The 23,882-nt window shown below is 40.6% G+C and overlaps 1 protein-coding gene across 8 annotated transcripts in view; it reads right to left on the bottom strand.

Annotated features, from left to right (window-relative positions):
- SPIDR (scaffold protein involved in DNA repair) overlaps positions 1-23,882 on the bottom strand; it is a 456,553-nt gene that overhangs the window by 324,625 nt on the left and 108,046 nt on the right. For 6 of the 8 annotated variants that reach the window (XM_023190580.2, XM_023190576.2, XM_023190577.1 and 3 more), the window contains one exon: positions 566-816. The exons of 1 other annotated variant lie outside the window; for it this stretch is intronic. In XM_023190580.2, coding sequence (XP_023046348.1) covers positions 566-816 — 251 coding nt within the window. Of the gene's footprint in view, positions 1-565; positions 817-14,491; positions 14,516-23,882 lie in introns of those variants that run through there. One more of the 8 variants, XM_031935864.1, reaches the window with a different exon arrangement.

Raw genomic sequence — 23,882 nt, forward strand, 5'->3', positions numbered from 1 at the left:
TTGCTTGGCATTGTTTGCTTCAACAACAAAGAGAACCTTGTATTACACAGGATTGGGGAAGGTCCCTACAGGCTCCTTCATGTTATCTTTCCTGCTTTGCTCACCATGGCTACAGCCTAGCCCCAGACTGACGCTGTAGTTCATGGCACACCAGACACGTCTTATCTGTGGGTTCTGCTCTCTCATACTTTTTTCGCACTTGCAAGTGTTGCCCTGGCAGATCTCTCTCATAAAAGTAATTTGACACGATCTATACATATTTCCATTTCCCTTTTTAGATTGTAAGTTACTCAAGAACAGAACAATTATATACTTGTCTCCACAGCACCTAGAACACTGACTCTCAATAACATTTGATAACCCAAATAAATCTCCATTAAGAGAGGCAGTCACATCCGCTGGGCATGACTGAAGCTATAACCCTCAACTTGGATGAACATTCTATTAATCGGCTCCAGGACTTAGGACTTCATATACAAGTATTTTAAAATTAACATTTTAGATATTTGGGTTTTTAAAGAAAGAGAAAAATTTAAAAAGAGTATTTAAAAGGGTACAATTTAACCTTAAAAGCTTCTTCTTCGCTGACTTTTCTGGAGTCCTGGGAAACTTAGCTGTGGGTTTCTGAGGTGTATGCAAAATGGTCTCTGTTGATTTTGTCCTTGGGTCTATCAGTCTCTCCACAGTCTGTCTTGCATCTGATGCAAACTCCACGTGGTATTTGTGAGGGGATTCTGAATCAATGAGTAGGACATTTTCCAAGTCATCTTCTTTTTCACTATCTGATGAATACTCTAAAATTTCTATAGAACTTGGCTAAAAAAAATTAAAAGAAAGGCATATTTTTAAATACAAAGCATACTTGATTCAAGTTCATATTTATACACATCTATCATTCCATTTCCTTACAGTTATATTTCTTGAAGGACCTTTTTGAACACAGTATCTGCAGCTTAAACTTCTGTTCTGACAAAATCCAAAAGTAACCAAGACCAAGAAGAGGTTAAATCAACTGTAAGCCAGACTTTACCTCACAGAATCCACAAAAATAAGTATAAATACTTCAATCTTCTTTCAGAAAACTACAAGACAGTACCACACATATAGGTAATCTCCAAAACTGAACAAATAACACTCATCTGAAAGGCTGATGATCGTCAATACAATCTGACAGCTACTGAAAAGAAAGTATTTCTTGGATTTTGAAATTTAACATGAAGCTAAATTGTCTCTTCAGGTATAAATCATTTAATTTGCCAAAAGAAGTCCCCGAGGGTAATGATCAAGACTTGACTCTCTCCATACAATTATATAATTATTTTCCAGAGACTAGTTTGAAATTGCAAATATCAACAGGAACTATTTCAGAATATGAGTCACTGTCTCCTTTTCCTAACATTTCCTAAAATGTTTCTTTCTCCAACTCAGATTTCTAAACTTTCAAAATAATAATTTTTTGAAAGCTGATTATAACACAAGAATTCATATCGCATGGCCAAAAAAAAAAAACAAAAAAAACAAAAAAACATATCATATGGCCAATTCTGGAGGGAAGAATCAAAACCTTCTCTGATGTTTTCTGTCTTTGCCAAGACACACGCCAAATTTAAAGCACAATAGGATTTTATTTTCCTATTACTTCATTGTATAGGTCAATCTCATGTTACTCTGTGTCAGCAACAATTCATCCTTCAATATCCTAACTTCCAGTGCACTAGAAGTCCCATCTAATTCACTACCTAAATATTGGGGGTGGCACTAGAATTTACATCATTAGCTAATCTACATAAAACAAAAGGCTTTTTTTCTGAGGATTATATGGTTAAATTCTTTTTTCTTTTTGCTTTGAGACGGAGTCTCACTCTGCCACCCAGGCTGGAGTGCAGCGGCATGATCTTGGCTCATTGCTACCTCTGCTTCTTGGGTTCAAGTGATTCACCTGCCTCAGCTTCCCAAGCAGCTGGGATTACAGGTGCCCAGCATGATGCCTGGCTAATTTTTGTATATTTAGTAGAGATGGGGTTTCACCAAGAAAAAATCACCCGCAGTTGAGAACCACTATCCTAGAAATAAGTCAACAAATAACCAACCACAGGCGGCTTGGGCTGGGGACTCACATGCAGCCATGAAGAGGATTCATGCTGCTTGTGAGGATGGGAGAGACCAGTCCCAGATAGCTGTAAAACACTGGTAGGAATGCTGCCATGGAGATACTGCTTGGGCTCCAAGGAGAACACATAAGAAGGGTGACAAAGCCAGGAGAGGCACAGGGAGAGAGAAGAGTTAAGTGTCAGAAAAGGTCTGTTTCTGGTTGGGTGGGTGTAATCCCAGCACTTTGGAAGGCTAAGGCAGGCAGATCACTTGAGGCCAGGAGTTTGAAAGCAGCCTGGCCAATATGGCAAAACCCTGTCTCTACTAAAAATACAAAAATTAGCCGGGTGTGGTGGCGCACACCTGTAATCCCAGCTATTGGGGAAGCTGAGGCAGGAGAATGGCTTGAGACCCTGGGAAGCGGAGGTTGCAGTGAGCTGAGATTACGCCACTGCACTCCACCCTGGGTGACAGAGTGGGAAGGAAGGAGGGAAAGGAGGGAGGGAGGGAGGCAGGGAGGGGAAGAGAAAAGAAAAGAAAAAAAAAGAAAAGGAAAGGAAGAGAGAAAAGAAAAGAAGGAAAGAAAGGAAAGACAAGAGAAAGAAAGAAAGAAAGAAAAAGAAAGAAAGAAAGAAAGAAAGAAAGAAAAGAAAAGAAAAGAAAGAAGAGAGCAAGAAAGAAAGAAAGAGAAAGAAAAACAGAAAGAAAGAGAGAGAGAGAGAGAAGAAAAGAAGGAAAGACAGACAGAAAAAAAGAAAAAGTAAAAGAGGGTTGCTTCCCAGAATCTGGCACCTGAAGTTCAATGCTAAGTGTGGATTAATTAGATAGAGAGAAGAGGGAAGGACATTCCAGGGAGAAGAAAGAAGAGGACCAATATTCTGAGGCAGGAGAGAGCCACTGGCAGCTTGACACAGGAGCTAACAACCTCAGACGGTAATGTGGAATTGACCATTTGAACATTTGAATGGTGATACAGAGAGAGAGGAAACCACACTGGCTGGGGAAGGGCAGCTAGCTAAAAGGCTCTTCCATAGTCAGAGCAAGACATTGAGAGGATCTGAGTGGTAGTGGGAATAGAGAGGTGGACTGAAAAGAAAATGAGGAAAAGGATGCAATAACACTTGAGGACCAAATTCAATATAGCAGGAAATACATTCGGACAAGAGTTGCTAATACTCAAGCTGGTTTTGATGTGTGAATGTTGTGGTGCCTATGGGATACCTGGGGAAAAACTGGTCAACAGGCAGTGGCTCTGCAGGTCTGGAGTTCTAAGAGTGATGTGGGATGGGAACATAACTTCAGAAATCATGAGAATCAGGATGTGAAGGCACGAGGGCTGGAGAAGACTATCTATGGAAAAGTATGTGAAAGAAGAAGAGAAGGTCCAGATTGGAATCTTGGAAACATCAAGAACATTCATGCTGTCTTCAGGTGACAAGAGACTGAACAGTGTTCTGCATTTGACAAAAGAGAAATTGTACAGATACAAGAAATCCATGGGACCTTGGTAAGAATGTGCCTTAAAGAATAAATGGAAGACAAAATGAAAACAGCAGACATGACAATTTGTTTTAGAAAGTTTGGATAGGCATATTTTATTTTCCTTCCCAGAAAGGATGGCATAAAAAGGTACATTTGCTCAGCTGTGAACAACCTGGCAAGACGATGCTTAAGTTAAAATCATGAAAACCATGAAATCCAAATGAATTTCCTCAGTGAAGAAAACTGCTAAGACTTAGCAGCTCAGGTAGTACTTCAAAATTCTCAGCATCAATCCATGATAACAAATTTTAGGTATTTTAAGCTATTGCTTCCTCAGTGAGAACTAGCAAATATCTAAGAATGCACTGAATGCCAACTAACCACATGCTATGCTAGCTGCTACGGTAGTATAAAGAAATTTTCAAGTCCATCATTGCTCTTGCATCCTTATACTCAATTTAAAAACTGAAGGAAAAACTAAACTAAAAATACAAAACAATTTATGGACAATTCCAAACGTACCCTGCATACAGCAGATGTAGAAATGGAGAAGACCACTTGGAGCAGTAGCAGCCTAGAAAGTCTTTCCCAATAAAAGTGGTGTCTGACTCGAACACTGTTGTGGTCTCAGCCCTACTCCCTACTAGCGGGCTACCTTAGGGAATTTATTTAACTTCCCTAAGGTAGTGTCCTTGAGGAGGTTGTTTCCTCATCTTCAAATTGGAGATGCAGTAATAAATGCTAATGTATAAGCATTTAGCAAATGTTAGCTATTCTTTTTAGTCCCTATAGTTTACATATTGTTTGGTTTTAAATTTAATATTTTAAAATTTGTATTTATTTTCTGTTAAAACTTTTTTCTCAGTTTCTAAGAGGATTTCTATACAGAAGACAATGAGGAATACCAACAATGTCTTCTGCAGACAACCAAAAAGACAAATACTGTCTTAAACCCGCAGAGCAAATCCTGGATTCTTTGTGTAGTCATTTTTTAATTAATTATTTACTTTGTTTTTTGTTTTGTTAAAAACAGGATCTCACTCTGTTGCCCAAGCTGAAGTGTGAACACAGCTCACTGCAGCCTTGACTCTCCTGGGATTGAGTGATCCTCCCACCTCAGCCTCTCAAGTAGCTGAGGCTACAGATGTGTGCCACCATGCCTGGCTATTTAAAAACATTTTTTTGTAGAGACAAGGTCTCACTTTGTTGCCCAGGATGGTATCAAATTCCTGAGCTCAAGCCATCCTCCGACCTCAGCCTCCCAAAGTGCTGGGATTACAGGTATGAGCTGCTGCACCCGGCCCATGTAGTCATTTCTAACAGGAACCAAGGCAGAAGGAACACCTTTAGGAAAGGATAACTAGAAGCCACCATTTTAGCATATTATATTTTAGAACATTCCCCATGCCCATAACCCCAGATGAACATGGAGGAATGCTCACACCACAGACAGAGAGGGCCTACTGGCTCACCAGACACAAGCTGTCTTGGCCTGAGCCTGACTGTGAGGAACACATAATCTTTCAGAAAGAATGATATGTACACGTATGCATGTGTGCACAGACAAGTGTGTGCCAGAGAAGGTGGAAGAGAGAGGGAATGGTCAGAGATAGGTCAAAGGCGACTGCAGGTTCATAGGTTCAAGCTTGTATTCACTCTCTACATTGTAGAATGAGATTAATGAGAAAGGAGGGTCATGAGTTTTGGAACAAGACAGACTTGTTTTTGATCACAGCTCAACTATTTAACTACTTTGTTACTCTGAACAAGTTGACTCCCCCATTCCCAGCTTAATCATCCAAAAATGGAAAAATTCTTTGAGAAATATTTTAAGATACAGATAATGACTATTTATTATGAAATATTTAAGGGCACAGAAAGGTAGGGAAAAAAATTAACAAGTAGATGTACCCATCACCTTCTGTCAAATTTTAATACAATGCAAATTTTTCTTTAGATTTTTTTTAATGGTATGGGTGAAATGTTCTGTATTTCTCTTCCTGTGCCTATTCTCCTTAGAGGCAACTCTCTCCTGAATTTGGCATTTCATTATTATCTGTTTTAATTTTTTTTAATAGCACACACACAAACGAACTATTTTGCAAGGACACAGCAGCTGTAGATCATTAATTTTCATTGCTATATTCTGACTATACCACTTTTTACTTACTTGGTAGACACTTAAGAGTTTTGTAAATTTTCACATTACAACAAAACTGTAACATGTAGTACTATACTTGTTTCACTGGGCACATACATGCTAGCTTCTCAGTGGTATACACTAGCCCAGTGGATTCTTGGACATTCTTTTTTTTTTTTTTTGAGACGGAGTCTTGCTCTGTCGCCCAGGCTGGAGTGCAGTGGCCGGATCTCAGCTCACTGCAACCTCCGCCTCCCGGGTTCACGCCATTCTCCTGCCTCAGCCTCCCGAGTAGCTGGGACCACAGGCGCCGGCCACCTCGCCCGGCTAATTTTTTGTATTTTTAGTAGAGACGGGGTTTCACCGTGTTAGCCAAGATGGTCTCGATCTCCTGACCTCGTGATCCGCCCGTCTCGGCCTCCCAAAGTGCTGGGATTACAGGCTTGAGCCACCGCGCCCGGCCGGACAGTCCATTCTTAACTACACTGGCAATTGTGAGACGGTTCTATAGAGACCCTGTGCTGACAGAAATGCTCATCAGCAGTGTTTTAAAGCTGTGGCACATTATCAGCATCACTGAGTAATTTTAAACTTTTAAATTTATACCTATCTGATGGGTGTGAAATGTTATGTCTCTCCTATTTAAGTGTGCACATCCCTGATCATTCACAGGGTTGAGCATCTTTGCACCCGTTGATCGGCTCTTCACACTTCTTCCTGTGTGTTCATATCCTTTAACCGTTTCTCCAATAGGAGAGAAAATTAATTTTTCAATCATCTGGATCTACGGAACACATAGATGGTCAGAAAATTGTTATTAAAATTTTAAAGTGACAGAAGGAGGACCTGGTATACACCACTGACATCTTTCCCAGTACCTTAAAAACATCAACCACATTTCTTAACCATAGTTATTCCTGATAAGTTGCCTACTGCTGCCACACAGTGACCCAATGTACTTGGGTGAAATTTGTGTTCCACAGCAACTTTTTTTTTTGGGGGGGATGGACTCTCGCTCTGTCGCCTAGGCTGGAGTGCAGTGCCATGATCTCAGCTCACTGCAAGCTCTGCCTTCCGAGTTCATGCTATTCTCCTGCCTCAGCCTCCCAACCAAGTAGCTGGGACTACAGGTGCCCACCAACACGCCTGGCTAATTTTTTGTATTTTTAGTATCGACGGGGTTTCACTGTGTTAGCCAGGATGGTCTTGATCTCCTGACCTCATGATCCGCCTGCCTTGGCCTCCCAAAGTGCTGGGGCGTGAGCCACCATGCCCAGCCGGAAACTTTTATCCTTTACCAAATCATCCTTACAAAAAAAATTACTTTGCATAAATGATGAATTTCAAGAACAAAGATTTAAATCTGTTTTTCTTTTAAAACACTTACATTTTACATATTTTTCCTATTTTTGCAAAGTTAACCAACTGATGCCCTCTTGAAACTTTCACAGATTACTTCCTTCAGAAATATAGCCCAGTTATAGAAATAATATGGACGAGTAAATAAGGAACTTTTATAGCAGTAAAACATCTGCAGTGGTCAAATGCGCAGAGCAAAGAATCACTATGTAGCTATTATCATAATCTGCTAATGTTTAAATACAATAAAATTATTATCAGGACTTTTTTCCTTCTTGATGTAAGGAAGTTTGGAAGGAGGAGTCTTCTGATTTAGTAAGTAAATATCACAAACAAGACTGGCATGAGGCAAGGAATAGTTTTTATGAAGCCAGTCAACAAAGACAGTAGTCTGGTCCTATTTCCATTGCAATATACTAATAGGAACTTGGTTAAAGCCATCTGCAATTTCTCAAAACCATAAAGTATTCAATACTGACTCCGTTTCCAAAGTTAGTAATACTGCTGTAGTACACATCTGTTGCAATTTATTTCTGACTCCTCTTTTCAGAGAACAAATGTCTCTGTCCACAGAAGGAAACCTTTCAACCTCTGGCAGTCATGAGGTTACGGACATCTCACATCTCAGTAGCCATGTGTCTAGGATAAGACTTCTGTCAGAGGTCAGGGCTGATTGGCCTCAAGTAGACAACTGACCAATGCTAAGCCAATCAGATTCTTTTCCTCCAGATTTTGAATTGACAGAGTCTGGGAAGGGGAAGTTAAGCTACACTAATGACAAACCTCTAGATGAAAAGTCCATGAGCCCCTGTCGGTGAGGTTCCCAGGGCTGCCCCAAGGCTCAGTTCATCCTTCAACTTTATCTTAAGTTACTCAAGATTTGCAGTAGTGTTCTAGTGAATTTCCTCTTTTTTTAAAACCGGCTACATTTGGTTCCTGCTACTTGTAACCAAAAGGATAACTACCTGAAAAATATCTCCAAATAGAGAAAATATTAAATAAATATTTATTCAGTACACACCACGCATAAGGTATTATGGAATAGAGAAAATATGATGAGACACACTTCCATAAAGAGCTTGAAATAAAATAAAGCAGATATAAGCATGGCTCATACTAGTGCTCCAAATGGACAAAAATGAAGCCCTTATTTCTGGATGATCTAAAACCAGCAGGCATAGTGGAAGAGGTAAAACCTATACTGAGTCTCAGAGGATTGGAAAATTCTCAGCTGACAAAGATGCAAAAAGAGAGACAAAAGCACATAAGGCAGGAAAGTAAAATGACTTTCATGATCTATAGACGAGTCTAGGCAACTGAGAGTTTAGCGTTCATACTGGGAGGCAAGAGACAGTAATGTGAAAAACATAATCCTATGGATTGGGTGAGGAGCAAGCTGTGGAGGATCTTGAATGTCAGGTTTAACAGTTTAGATATCACTGAAGAAAGCAGAAAGCTTTTGAAGATTTCCAAGTAGGCAAGGAGGATGAATTTGGAAGACACGTTGAGAAGACTGTTGTTGTGGAGACTGCATACGGGATGTATTTGAAGAAGGGAAATGCTCATGCGGTAAGTTACTGTAAATATCCCAGCCGACCTCTCTCCATTTCAGAACTGCCCATCTTCTCTTATAGGGTTCAATTCACATATTCCCAAACATCTCAATACAACAAGTTCAAAATCAAACTCCTAATATGTTCCTCAAAACCAGCTGTTTACCCCAGTATCACCTGATCAATACCAGGTGCCACCCATGTGCAAGTCAGAAATCCCCTGATATTCAATTCATGACTAAGTTTTACATCCAAAACTAACCAGGATGTGCCCCTTTCTCTCCACCCACTCCCACCTGGCACCACAATGGCTGTGACTCAGAGCTGGTCTCTTGCTACACTCCTGCCCTCCTGCCAGGGTCTGCCCTACACACCACAATCAGAACAACCTAAGTCAGAGCATTCCATGCTCTTCCTTAAGATCCTATAAACAACTTCCCGGTACACCTAGGATGCCATTCAATGCCCCCCACCTGCCCTGTGTTCTCTAAGGCCTCAGGTGGCCCCTGCTCCCACCAGGCCTCCACTCATAGCTGTCTGTCTCCTGGCTGCTCCCTAGCCTTTCTGATATGCTTTCAGGTTTCCACACCATGTTCTTCCCTGCCTGTGGACGCCACAGCCCTTTCTGCCCTAGAATACACTTCCTCATTCCCACCCCAAATCTTTCCCTAAGTCTTTCTCATGTTTCAAGGTTTCAGCCTAAAAATCCCCTCATCACACAAGTCTGCCTTCAGTACCCTAGCAGAAATTGGTGAGTGCTGGGGCTGGGGCAACAGCAGTAAATTCAATCTATCTATATCTATATCTATCTATATCTATATCTATATCTATCTCTCTCTCTCTCCCCGCCCCGCACCCCCCCAATTTCCTCCTTATTTTCTGGAACATGAGAAAATTAGGCTCCTTTCAACTAAAGTAAAACAGAAAAAATAACCACAACAATATCATCATCATCATCATCAAAGTTCTTATACTAGGCTCTACCAGTTTTGAAATATTTATAAATGTATTGACTCATTTATTCCTCACAATGGCTGAATGAAAAATAGTGATCAAAAACTACTCATTATATCTAAATATCAGTAACTATGCTGGCAGAGGCTGTCCTATACATGGGAACCCATGAGGGACACTTCAGTGACTTGCTTGAGCCCCCACAGCAATCTAGTAACACAGGCAGGAAGCAGCCCACTTCCTACCACTCCTGGCTCCACTCTTCCAAAATGTTGTCCCACCCCTCCAGGCCTACACACCTGACTTACTCAGTGAACATCAAAGCAACAATTAATAACTAGAAGCCTCAGTGAAACCAAAAAATGTTTTAAAATACATAATAAAGTATATGAATACTTATGTCAAGTAGAATTATTCCATTAAATTTAAAGAATTTCCCTCAAGTTTTTTTTCATTTAAGCAAGGAAAATTCTAAAAAAGAAAATAAATTAAGGGCAACGACACTTACCAAATAATATATCATAGTGTAGAACTATAGTTATTAAAAGCTTGGTACCAACACAGGAATAGACCACTCAATGATTGATATTCCTGAAGTACCCAAATTAATATTCCTGAAGTATACCCAAATAGAAATGATTGCATATAAAAATAATAAAAATAAGAGTGCAAATCACTAAGCAAAAGAAACTCACTTGGGAACAACTGACTACCTATCCAGAGAGGAAAAAAAGCTGGTTCCCTCTCTACACCAAAATAAATTTCCAAAAGATCAAAAAATCAAAATATTTTTGTAAAGAACTAAAAATATAGATACATTTTAAAAATAATTGTAAACTGGAGAAAAGTTTTTCTAGTATGACACAAAGTCCACAAAAGAAATGACTGACCACATAAAAATTTAAAACTGTGTCCAAAAATTTCCCCAAGTAGAAACATTTAAAAGACAGCAAACTGGTAAAACAACAACAAAAGAGGACAAAAAAGAAAAAAATCTGCCACAATTAACAAGCAGTTTGTTTTCTTTGATGTACAAAAAATCCCCATCAATCAATAAGAAATGGGAAGCCAACCCAATGGAAAAAATGAGCAAAATATGCAAACAGGCATTCCAAGGAAACGTGATATAAACTACCAATACAAGATGATCAGTCTCCCTGGGAACCACATGCTGGCAGAAGCTCTTGGCCACTGAGACAAAGAGTGAATTCGTGTGACTGTGCTGGGAGACTAAAAGCAAGATATGTTAAAACTTAACATGTAAATACTTTTAACCTATCAATTCTCTTACTGGGTCTATTCATTCAACTGTCCAGACACATATGTACATGGAGGCATAGTGTAGCATAGTTTATAGGTAAAGAACACCCAAAAAACTGGAATCATCCATTAATCAAGTGCTGGTTACAGTATTTATACAAGAAAATATCATGCAGCCATTAGAAACAAGTCTTGATAAGAATATAGAAAATTACAAAACTAATGCATATATAGGAAGACCTTATGGGTGGAAAAACCAAAAACAGAAGAACATATACAAATATTCTTATATACAGAACAGTTTTTGAAGACTACACAAGAAACAACAACGATTAATTCTGGGAGCTGAGTTTATTATTCTTTGCTTTAACTACTGTTCTAATTGAAATATTTTCCATAAGTATGTATTCTTTATTTAAAAATATTTAAAATTTAGTAAATTAAAAGTAAAGAGTATAAAAGCCACCTAGAGGATCCAGACACTCAGGTGCCAAAAGAGGAAATGAAACCAAACAAAACAAAACAAAATGGAGGGAGAAGGAACAAAAGAGAGAGACTGGCAAGAAGAGATCTCATGGGTAGGAGAGGACACATCATTTCAGTTAAGTAACTAGGGATGTCTGTTCTCCCTTCTTAAAATGAGCAGAACAAGAAATACAGAAATATTTCTTAGGCCATCTAGATAAACAAAAATATATTAGTGGCCACTAACTTGAGTTGCCAATGGAATTTCTTAGCAGAGGGTCTGAGCTCATGGCCTCCAGCCCCAGAGGGTGAGAGGGAGGAGGAAGAGAGGATGGCAGGGGTGTGAGGGAAGACCCACATCTGTCTAAACTTGGCAGCTGCTGCTCAGAGCAAACTGCCTCCCGCAACGTGGGCAATCTGCCAAATAACTAGCAGAGTTTCTTCAAGGAAAGATAAAGAAATCTGAACCCTAAGTGAATTTTCCTAATTTTAAAACGTTTGCCACTAACTGAAAAAAAAAAAAAGTTTTTAAAAATGGTATAAAAGGGTACTGCCTGCGGATACCAGTTTCTATTCAAATTACACTGAAGTACTAAAAAAAAAGTGATTTCTAATAATATTTCCAACTTTTCTTCAATGCTAGATTTGTTTCATTAGTCTTATGTAACACAAAAGCTTTATTTTAGCATTTTGAAAGTAAATAGAAAACCAGAAGTATCAGTAAAGCTATACTTTTTCAAAGGCTAACAAAAACGTATATATACACTATATAAGAACAAAGATTTCAGAGTAGTTTCACCAGAAACATTGATGTTTTGCTTTATTGAGGGGGACTGAGTGGGCTTAAAAAATGAGTGGTAAACTCTCATTCACTAATTAATTCAACAAACCAATACATGCTAATGTAGCCATAAGAATTCAGTAGGGAAAAATGGAATCCTTGAAAAACTGTTGTCATTTTTGTTCAGGTAATTCTCTTTCCAGTTTTAGAGTTTCATGAATGCCCTACCAAAACACTAAGTTACGAGAATTAAATACTATATATCAAAACATGAATATTTTATACTAATAATACCTGGTGGTATTCAGGTCTACCAAGTTCACTGAAACATTACACTGCAAAAGATGAAGAGACTACCTGGAATTTCTGTCCTTCAGTCAAAAAGATAAAAGCAAATAATCAGAATGGCAAGCCCAAGCCTCTTTTCTATTAATTATAAAGATTATAATTAAAAAACACAAATATACAGTTTTACTTATAAAAATAATTTTCTAAAGCATAATTAAATACAAGCGTGTGCCTGCAGGTGGATGTATAGAAAGAGAGCACACAGGTCCTCTTGCACAAAGACAAATAAATCAACAGAACCATCAGCAGTGGGGACAACACTCTAAAAGTATTTTCGTAGAATGATGAAGAACTTGGGCAAAATCACACACATCTATTAAATAGGGCTTGGAGACACTGGGGTCTGAGGGTCAGTGGTAAAGTCTGTGCATTCTGACTTGTCTCCATCTCCAACTCCACTGATGAAATGCTCTGGCAAATTAAGTTAATATAGCATTTTAATGTAGTAATTCAGCACACTGGCAAGTGCTGATTCATTTCCAAACCATTACTTTAATAACTATTATTCTAAAACAGTTCAGTAACCAAATAGTACTAATGAAAACACTCTCAGAGAGAGAGTCAGTTGGTTCAAGGGATGTATTAGAAGAGGCCAAAGTTCATGCTAGCCAGGATAATGGTATTAATTGAATCAGATAAAATATTAGGGAGCACATAAAGAAGAAATAAAATACTATTTGGAGTTTTAAATGCTCACAGGACCAGCACAAAGACACAGAGGACCTGGCAGAGGGCTGGAAAAGCAGCTGTTTGGCAAAGAGACCACGGAGAAGAAAAGATCCCAGTGAGATGCGCCTGTAGTGGGTAGGGTGAGGATGCAGCAGCGCCCTAACTCCTGGGCTCCCAAAAGTTCCGGTGCATTTATATGGCTTCGCCTCACCACAGACAGCCTCCCACAGACTGTATACTAGGAGTTAAAATGACTCCACAATTCCATTCCTTTTGAGGATTCTTTATTTTGACAATCTATAATGCTGGGCAGTCAAAACGATAAGATAAAGACCTATTGTTTCTCTAACTTGAAATCTGCCAGTTTTTTGGTAATGTATGCAATGGGGGGGAAGGGTGTGTAAAAGGGGAAATGTGGGCATATACTTACAGGAGCTGACCAGAAAAAACAATTTTAAAATCTACAGTTCTCTAAAGAGGTGGATATTCAACAATATCACTTTTTCTTAAAAATAATAATAATAACAACAAACTTTAGGTTGGGCATGGTGGCTCATGCCTGTAATCCCAGCACTTTCGGAGGCCGAGGTGGGCGGATCACGAAGTCAAGAGATCAAGACCATCCTGGACAACAAAGTTAATCCACGTCTCTACTAAAAATACAAAAACTGGCTGGGTGTGGTGGTGCACACCTGTAGTCCTAGCTACTCCATAGGCTGAGGGCAGGAGAACCGCTTGAACCCAGGGAGACAGAGGTTGCAGTGAGCCGAGATCGTACCACTGCACTCCAGCCTGTCTACAGAGCGAGATTCCATCTCAAAAAAGAGAAAAAACTTTGAATTTAAAAATTAGTACAATGCTTTATATAGTTCAATTGCTACTCTTTAAGCTAATGTTAGTTACTGTAATCCTACCTACACATTTCTTTATGAAATGTTCAGAAAAGCTTCCTGTGATTGCCCTGAATACCTGAAGTGCTACCCCTGGACTGCAGTGTCCCAGTTCCTATCAACCAAATCTTAATCTAAGTCCATGTATGACAGTCTACATGTGTAGGATCCTCCTAGATGAAAAACTGTGTCTGCTATCAAGTCAGGAATACATTAAAGTCTAATTTCAAGATGAAGCAGTGCCTCTGTGGTATGAAACAAATTAGCCAGATGAAACACCATTCTTTAATGTTCAGAAATTATAGCTCTTAATTCTAAAATTTATAGAAAGGTCACACCAAGAGCAATAACGGAATATCACTAATAAATGATCACCTCCTTATTTTAAAATTACACCTTTGTAGCTAAATGCTACCCAGCTGGTAGAACAAAGGGAGGATGGTAACTAAGCTAATATCATTCTTTGAGAGAACCAATCGTAAGACAGAAAACTTCTCACTTGACTCATATTTCATGCAAAAACAGAAGTCTCAAGTCTTTGGTCTCGGTCAACATGCAAAGGTGTGCCACTGGGCGGCTCTGTGAGGACACCTTGTGCGCCTGGTGCCATGTGGGGCAGGTCCAGCTGAGCCCAGACTTGCAGGCCAGATGAGTTCCCCATGCCACTTCCTGCCAGTCGCTGGTTTCTGTTCTCTAAGGCCTCCCACCCAATTACTGACCAGGCCCAGACCTGCCCGAGTAGGATCTTCTAACACCCAGAGCAGTGTTACGCCAAGTTCACCCTGCCTATCCTGAGTTCAGCCTCTCTTTCTTAAAGTCACACTACAAACGAGCACAGTCAGTAGCACCATAAGGAAAGGACAAGAGAGTCAGAAGGCCCTGGCTGCCTAGAAGCTTTTATATCCCATACAAACCACGGTTTTAAGGAGGTTGGATGGTAAGAGCAACAACAAAAATGCTACAGAAGATACATCATGGCAAGTAAAATCATCAAAACCAAGACTGCTCTTCACACTGAGGGGAATGAAAGAGTACTGGTGACTGATAGGTCAATAGATTTGGTTATCATATGCCTGCATTTCCACTCCCACTTCTAAAATGAAATGTATTCATGTAACACATTAACTGAGTGCCTACTGTGTATCAGGAGTCATTCTGGGTACAATGCGTACAGAGGGAGGGAGGGACCCAAAGTCTTTATCCACAGGTCTATTAACCCAATGCAGTCATGGCACACATACACACATTAATTCATGTGGAATGCTCTCTGTTTATGCAATAAAAACTTCACTGATTGTGTGGAAAAGAACAGCAAAACAACACAAAATAAAGAGTATACTGGACTCCCAGTTGCTAACAAAATTTTATTTTCTATTGAATTAAAACCAATATAACAACAATTCCATTCAATAAAAAGGCTTAAGCCACCAATAAGAGATCTATTTTCACTGTTTACATGGTGTGCTTTTTGCGACTGAAACTTTATCCATGAAAACCAGCCAGCTAGTGAGAGGCAAAACAAAAGCTACAGGTTTTCTCACACATTCAAGGAAAAAAATCTTTTCTTAGGTGAACAGGTTTAACAAGCTACACCCATAGTTATACCTCTGAAAACCACCTGGCTTGCCTTCCTCAAACCAAATACGTGTTTCCAACCTCAGCTGCAGCCCAGTGAGAAGGAGAGAACTTAACTCAAACCTATGGACTGGCTTACAGAAGCCCCCTCCACCTATCATCAGCCCAGCATCTGCTCTAAGGAGCCCACGAAGAAATGAGAGACAGCAGGGCAAGAGGGGAGGGGAATCACGAGGCTCAAGAAAGGCACCTGCCGGGTCAGTCAAAGTTCACCAGGCAGTAGCAGGGGGTGGAGAAAGCGGCAGTGACCAAGGCCAAGGGGCTCCACAGCAAACAGCAGGCCCCGCCCAGCAACAGGGTCCTCATGCATCTTATCTGCAGTGATCACAGATGAAAAGTACCCCCTTCTCAAAAAAAAAAAAAGCGTACACCTGGGGAATTCTGACACAAACTGTGATACGACCTGTCTGGCCATTCTGCATGTTTTAAAACCTGCTCAGTGAGTGTGAGTCCTGAGCTGCTGCAAGGGTGCCTTCTGCCAGTCCCAGGCAGGGGCAGCACGCGTTGCCATGGTGCAGGCTGAGAGGTCATGGACTCAGACCTACTACTCAAAACCTGGGCCTCAAAACTAGTAGAAACAAACATGATGGCACGTTTTAAAAATAAATCTGTTCACTTATGCCCCTGGACCCAAGGCAAGACAGGTTGCTTCTGGTTATGAGCCAAGCTTTATTTTTATTCAAGGCAAAGAATTAAAATGCTACACAATGGAGGGGGAAAATGGAAAAAGTTGAAACAGAATTCCTGAGAAGGTAGAAGATTTCAGAGGAATCAAGCCAGGTGAGTGTTCTAGGATAACAAAAGCAATAAAGAAAAGCAAAAGCAGTAACCAGTGAGTGGACAGCCCTGAGCTGTGGGCCCAGGGGGTGGTCCTCACCCGGGAGCTCCACAAGGAGCAAAGGCAACAGGGATCAAGGGGACATGGAGCTCCGCAGGCACATGGGCTTGAATATACTCAGGTGAATAAAGTTAAACATGCCTTGTTACAGGCCTCAGAAACCTTGAATATGCTTGCGTGCCCTGTGCCCTCTACAAGGAGTCTGTAATAAGTAGTCTTTCCTAAACTCCTTTAGCCACAATTTAACCAGTGTTTCACTGCACCTCATAGAGCTGAATTTTCTAAAACCTTGTATTTTAATCATTTTAATGAAAAGCTCTTGCAAGTGAAGTTTTCCATAATTTCTTCTTTCACCCAATTCATCCAGGTTGGAGTGCAGTGGTGCTATCTTGGCTCACTACAACCTCCACCTCCCAGGTGTACCTCAGCCTCCCAAGTAGCTGCAACTGCAGGCGTGTACCACCACACCTGGCTAATTTTTGTATTTTTTGTAGAGATGGGGTTTCATCTTGTTGCCCAGGCTGGTCCCAAACTCCTGGACTCAAGCCATCCACCCACTCCCAAAGTGCTAGGAGTGCAAGCGTAAGCCACCAAGCCCGGCCTCTTCTAACTTCTTATACGTTGAATATAGGCGAATAATCTCATAACAGCCCACAGGCATTCCTGTGGAGAGCCATTATTTTGGACTCTGAGGTACTGCAGTTCTGCTTGCCGGCTGGGCTTCCTTCCCTCTGGCTACAAGCTGCTCTGCTCGCTGGCCCCACTCTTAGGGTGCAGGAGACTGCCTTTTCTGACTGACGCCAGACTGACGCCTTTCTGACTGACGCCTTTTCTGACTGACACAGCCTTTTCTGACTGACGCCAAAGCCACGAGCCCCTTACAGTTTGCCTTGGGTTTAGGGGCCAGATAACAGCAAGACTCAATGTGGACACCAAGAGGACTATAAAGATGAATAAAATACAGGTTCTGCTCTTTAGAGATTTACTTCTGGCTACTTGTTCACAATTAAATTGAGCCACTGAGAGCTCAAAACACTCAACTGTAAAGTAAATCTACTAGCAATTATTTCCGAGTCCCAGGGCCCCCTTCAAGATCCAAGGTTAGCCCGAAAGGCACCGGCTGGACTTTTGGCAAGTGCCATCTTGCCATCTTAGGTGTACCTAATGATCCTTCTTTGAAATAATCAAACTTGAGCAAAATAATCCTCATGAGATTACTCTGGGGTGAAAGAAGACAAATGAGGTAAACTGACACCAGATTAAATGAATCAGATGCAGTTGTTCACAGTCACACAAGAGAAAAATCTCAGGAATGACCACTATCCACACAGCATCTTACACACAATGTACCAGGCTCCATCTAGAAAATAATGGAAGCAAGAATAAGAGAGGAAAATCTATATGTATGTAGATACATTTAACTTGGATAGCTGCAATTATGAAGAAAGGCAAAATGAATTCTCTTTAAAGAACAAATTTGTCCTTCATATCTTTCCATAACCATGACATTCAACAAGCGTGATTTCCCAAGGACTTTAGTATTAAGGAATTTGAAAGGTGTCATGTTTCATAATGCTTGTTTCATAATTATTTCAAGAGTGAAAAGATAATCTTTAATATACTGTTGGGAATTTTATTGGCCACAATGAGCTAAAACAATATTATGGACGTAAGTCATCTCTGAAAATAATTGCTCCTTGATACTCATGCAAGGACATGAACTATGGGAAAAAGTGCCACGTACTCTCAGTCCTTAAGAAAAAGTAGAAATGTCAAAGGTAGTGCTGGAAACCCCACTCTTGGGAAGACACTTGGTTTAAGTAATGAATTCAAACAAAACAATGTTTATCTTGGTGTAACTTTACCCATAACTTTAAGTACTATAAAGTTATCCTGCGCTTGATTTATAAAGTCATATAAGTGTTTCTTAAATGAAGATAAGATACTACTGAATAAAAATAATTAAGGCACTAAAAGGACATTTTGTAATATAATTATAACTAGTGAAACATGTTGTGTTTCTGAAATATATGCTACTAGAGATTCTTATTATGGAGAGTTTGGGAATGAATTAACTCAGCAGGCTGAGTTTCTCCAACCTGCTCAGGTGACTGGCCCTTGACCTGGCCACTTGGGAACTGAGTTCTTGGAATAGTCTGATAGAAATGTTTGCATGCTTCAAACCTTGACCACACTGTACCACTCTGTCTACATAGTCTGTGCAAACAACATAATTTATGGTGAAACCTGCTGTTTCCTCCTGAGGGACTACAGTTTCAGTAGCTGTGGTCAGTCACACAGGCACTGTGAATCTACAAAACTGAATCAGAATAAAAATCCTGAACTGTTAGGACCAAGTGACAATATCTGCACATAATGAACTGCCAAAATTCATTGCTAGAGGAACTAAGTGTATCCTGTGCAACTCCCATGGAACAGGACACTTGGAGGCTTCTGCCTGGTCTCCTCTAGACTGCTCCCAACACACCTTTTCCACTTGCTTCCTTTGCTGTAATAAACTGCAGTCATGAGTATACCTACTTCTAAGTCCAAGGACTCCTTCTAGCAAATCATTGAACTTGGAGATAATCTTAGGGACCCCAAACACACACAGTTTATGGGATTTTATTAATTTTATCACATTTCCTATCATTTCAGTACAGTGAGATGTAAAAACCAGTCTATATAATCAGGTATAGCTAAATACATTAAAAATAATAACTTAAAGGACTTAAAGAAATATCAGTCCCCAGAGATGGAAGCCATTTAGGGTTCAATGAATGTGGCTGTGACTGGAAAGCAAATCACCATCCAGAACAGGGGTCAGCAAACTACTCTATAAAGGACTATATGGTAAATACTTTAGGCTTTGTGGGCCATCCAGTGTCTGTCACAATAAACCTTGCCATTGTAGTGTGACAGCAGCTACAGATAACACATGAACTAGTGAGTGTGGTTGTGCTCCAATAAAACTTTATTTATGGAGACAGGTAATGGGCCAGATTTGGCCTGTAACCTACAGTTTGCCAACCCCAATCCAGAACAAATGAGCTTCAATAAAAATGATGTTTCTCAATTTCTTTTCTAGCTTAAAAAAAATTTTTTTAAAGGAAAATCCCAAGATGTTTTTCCTCATCACTCAATGTACCTTGACATGCTACAAAACTCTGTAATTCAAATGACCTACACTGCAAGTATAGTGATTTTGAAAATTCAACTTACTATTTATTGGAACCTACCATGACCTTAGTACAACATCAGATGTTCTGAAGAGACATTGATGTATGAGATCCTGCCACTGGCACTGGGATATTCCAGACTGGTTAACATTGCCCTGTATGGGTTTTCTAATGCTTCACACAAATTACCACAAACTTAGCAACTTAAAACACCACCCATTTATTAGCTCACAGCTCTGTTCAAACTTTTATCTGGGTAAACAGAAGGCTGGGCATGACATGACCGGGTTCTATACAAAGGGCTTCCCAAGGCCAAAATCAAGGTCCTGGCTGGGCTCCCTTGTCATCTGGAACTCAGGATCCTCTTCCAATCACACCTGCTCGGGATGTAATTCAGTTCCTTCCACACTGGGGTCCCTGTTTCCTTGCAAGCAATTGAGGCTGCTCCCAACTGCAAAAGGCTGTTCACATTACTTGGCACGTGGTCTCCTCCACGTTTAAAGCCAGCCAGAAATAAATAATCTTTTTGCACTTCAATTCCTGCTCAGTTCCTGTAACTGGCTCTTACAACAAAAAAGTTTAATTCACCCAGATTCAGTGTTGCTCAGAGACCTCAAAGTGTGTCTAACCCAATCAAAGTCCCTAAAAAGGCACAGTGAGAAATGATTTTCAAATGATTTTTTTCTTAGAAATAATTCTATCTTAAGGTCATGTAAAATGATGGATTTCCTGGGATTAATAACAAACTTCCTGGGAACACTATCTCAGTATTAACATAATCTTAAGCATTCAGGTAATATACAACTTTGAATTAAGTCAAACTTAAAAAGCTTTTCTATTGTGCTACATTCTTAATGCTTGTAAGAGCCGAAATGTATTCAAATTCCTTTCTTCATCACCTACAACTTACTGATTTAACAGCAACTATCTTAAAAGAAATTGAACAAAACAAGAAATTTCTGGGCACAGTGGTGCGTACCTGTAGTCTCAGCTGCTCAGGGAGATCCCTTGAGCCCAGGAATTCGAGGCCAGCCTATGCAACACAGCCAGACACTATCTCTTTAAAAAAACTTTTCTAGTAGCTTGAGAATATGGAATAATTAAACCTATTTCTTTGAAGGCTGTGGTTTAGAAAACAATTGCTATTTTTGTTTTCTTAACAGCTATTCACGGCCAGCATGGTGGCTCATGCCTGTAATGCCAGCACTTTAGGAGGTCAAGGCAGGCAGATCATGAGGTCAGGACTTCGAGACCAGCCTGGCCAATACAGTGAAACCCTGTCTCTACTAAAAATATAAAAATTAGCTGGGCATGGTGGTGCACGCCTGTAGTCCCAGCTACTCGGGAGGCTGAGGCAGAATAATTGCTTAAAGCTGGGAGGCGGAGGTTGTGGTGAGTCAAGATCACACCACTGCACTCCAGCCTGGGCAAGAGAGTATGACTCCGGCTCAGTAATTGGGCGCCAAGATGGTCGAATACAAACAGCTCCAGTCTCCAGCTCCCAGCATGAGTGACGCAGAAGAGGGGTGATTTCTGCATTTCCAACTGAGGTACCAGGTTCCTCTCAGTGGGGCGTGTCAGACAATGGGTGCAGGACAATGGGTGCAGCCCAACGAGTAAGAGCCGAAGCAGGTCAAGGCATTGCCTCACCCAGAAAGCGCAAGGCAGAAGGGAATTCCTTGTCCTAGCCAAAGAAAACCATGACACATAACACCTGGAAAATCGGGTCACTCCCCCTCTAATACTGCACTTTACCAAGGGTCTTAGCAAATGGCACACCAGGAGATTATATCCTGCGCCTGGCTCGGAGGGTCCCATGCCCACAGAGCCTCCCTCATTGCTAGCACAGCAGTCTGAGATCGAACTGCAAGGCAGCAGTGAAGCTGGGGGAAGGGCGCCCGCCATTGCAGAGGCTTAAGTAGGTAAACAAAGCCGTGGGAAGCTCGAATTGGGTAGAGCCCACCACAGCTCATGGAAGCTTGCCTGCCTCTGTAGACTCCACCTCTGGGGACAGGGCATTGCTAAACAAAAACCAGCAGAAACCTCTGCAGATGTAAATGTCCCTGTCTGACAGCTTTGAAGAGAGTAGTGATACACCCAGCATGGAGGTTGAGATCTGGGAATGGACAGACTGCCTGCTCAAGTGGGTCCCTGACCCCTGAGTAGCCTAACTGGGAGACATCTCCAACTGGGGGCAGACTAACACCTCACACCACACAGAGCTGGGTACACCTCTGAGACGAAGCTTCCAGAGCAAGAATCAGACAGCAACATTTGCTCTTCAGCAATATTCTCTCTTCTGCAGCCTCTGCTGCTGATACCCAGGCAAACCAGGGTCTGGAGTGGACCTCAAGCAAACTCCAACAGACCTGCAGCTGAGGGTCCAGACTGTTAGAAGGAAAACTAACAAACAAAAAGGACATCCACACCAAAACCCCATCTGTACGTCACCACTATCAAACACCAAAGGTGGATAAAACCACAAAGACGGGGAAACAGCAGTTCAGAAAAGCTGAAAATTCAAAAAATCAGAGCACCTCTCCCCCTCCAAAGGAAAGCAACTCCTCGCCAGCAACAGAACAAAGCTGGATGGAGAATGACTTTGACAAGTTGAGAGAAGAAGGCTTCTTCTTCTTGAAAGAAACTAAAAACCTTGAAAAAAGATTTGACCAATGGATAACTAGAATAACCAATGCAGAGAAGTCCATGAACGGCCTGATAGAGATGAAAACCATGACACGAGAACTACATGACAAATGCACAAGCTTCAGTAACCGACTCGATCAACCGGAAGAAAGAGTATTAGTGATTAAAGATCAAATGAATGAAATGAAGCGAGAAGTTTAGAGAAAAAAGAGTAAAAAGAAATGAACAAAGCCTCCAAGAAATATGGGATTCTGTGAAAAGACCAAATCTATGTCAGATTGGTGTACCTGAAAATGATGGGGAGAATGGAACCAAGATGGAAAACACTCTGCAGAATATTATCCAGGAGAATGTCCCCAACCTAGCAAGGCAGGCCAAAATGCAAATTCAGGAAATACAGAGAAGGCCACAAAGATATTCCTCGAGAAGAGCAACTCCAAGACACATAATTATTAGATTCACCAAAGTTGAAACAAAGGAAAAAATGTTAAGGGCAGCCAGAGAGAAACGTCAGGTTACCCACAAAGGGAAGCCCAACAGACAAATAGCGGATCTTTCGGCAGAAACTCCACAAGCCAGAAGAGAGTGGGGACCAATATTCAACGTTCTTAAAGAAAAGAATTTTAAACCCAGAATTTCATATCCAGCCCAACGAAGTTTCCTAAGTGAAGGAGAAATAAAATCCTTTACAGACAAGCAAATGCTGAGAGATTTTGTCACCACCAGGCCTGCCCTACAAGAGATCCTGAAGGAAACACTAAACATGGAAAGGAACAACCGGTACCAGCCATTGCAAAAACATGCCAAAATGCAAAGAACATCGATGTTAGGAAGAAACTGCGTCAACTAACGAACAAAATAACCAGCTAACATCATAAAGACAGGATCAAGTTCACACATAACATTATTAACCTTAAATGTAAATGGACTAAATGCTCCAATTAAAAGACAGAGACAGTCAAATTGGATAAAGAGTCAAGAACCATCAGTTTGCTGTATTCAGGAGACCCATCTCACATGCAGACACACACGTAGGCTCAAAATAAAGGGATGGAGGAAGATCTACCAAGCAAATGGAAAAAAAAAAAAAGGCAGCGGTTGCAATCCTAGTCTCTGATAAAACAGACTTTAAACCAACAAAGATCACAAGAGACAAAGAAGGCCAGTACATAATGGTAAAGGGATCAGTTCAACAAGAAGAGCTAACTATCCTAAATATATATGCACCCAATACAGGAGCACCCAGATTCATACAGCATATCCTTAGAGACTTACAAAGAGACTTAGACTCCCACACAATAATAATGGGAGACTTTAACACCCCACTGTCAACATTAGACAGATCAACAAGACAGAAAGTTTACAAGGATATCCAGAAATTGAACTCAACTCTGCACCAAGCAGATCTAATAGACATCTACAGAACTCTTCACCCCAAATCAACAGAAGATACAATTCTTCTCAGCACCACATCACACTTATTCCAAAACTGACCACATAGTTAAAAGTAAAGCACTCCTTAGCAAATGTAAAAGAATAGAAATTACAACAAACTGTCTCTCAGACCACAGTGCAATCAAACTAAAACTCAG

This window comes from Piliocolobus tephrosceles, chromosome 7, assembly GCF_002776525.5.
Source record: "Piliocolobus tephrosceles isolate RC106 chromosome 7, ASM277652v3, whole genome shotgun sequence".
Classification (NCBI taxonomy): domain Eukaryota; kingdom Metazoa; phylum Chordata; class Mammalia; order Primates; family Cercopithecidae; genus Piliocolobus; species Piliocolobus tephrosceles.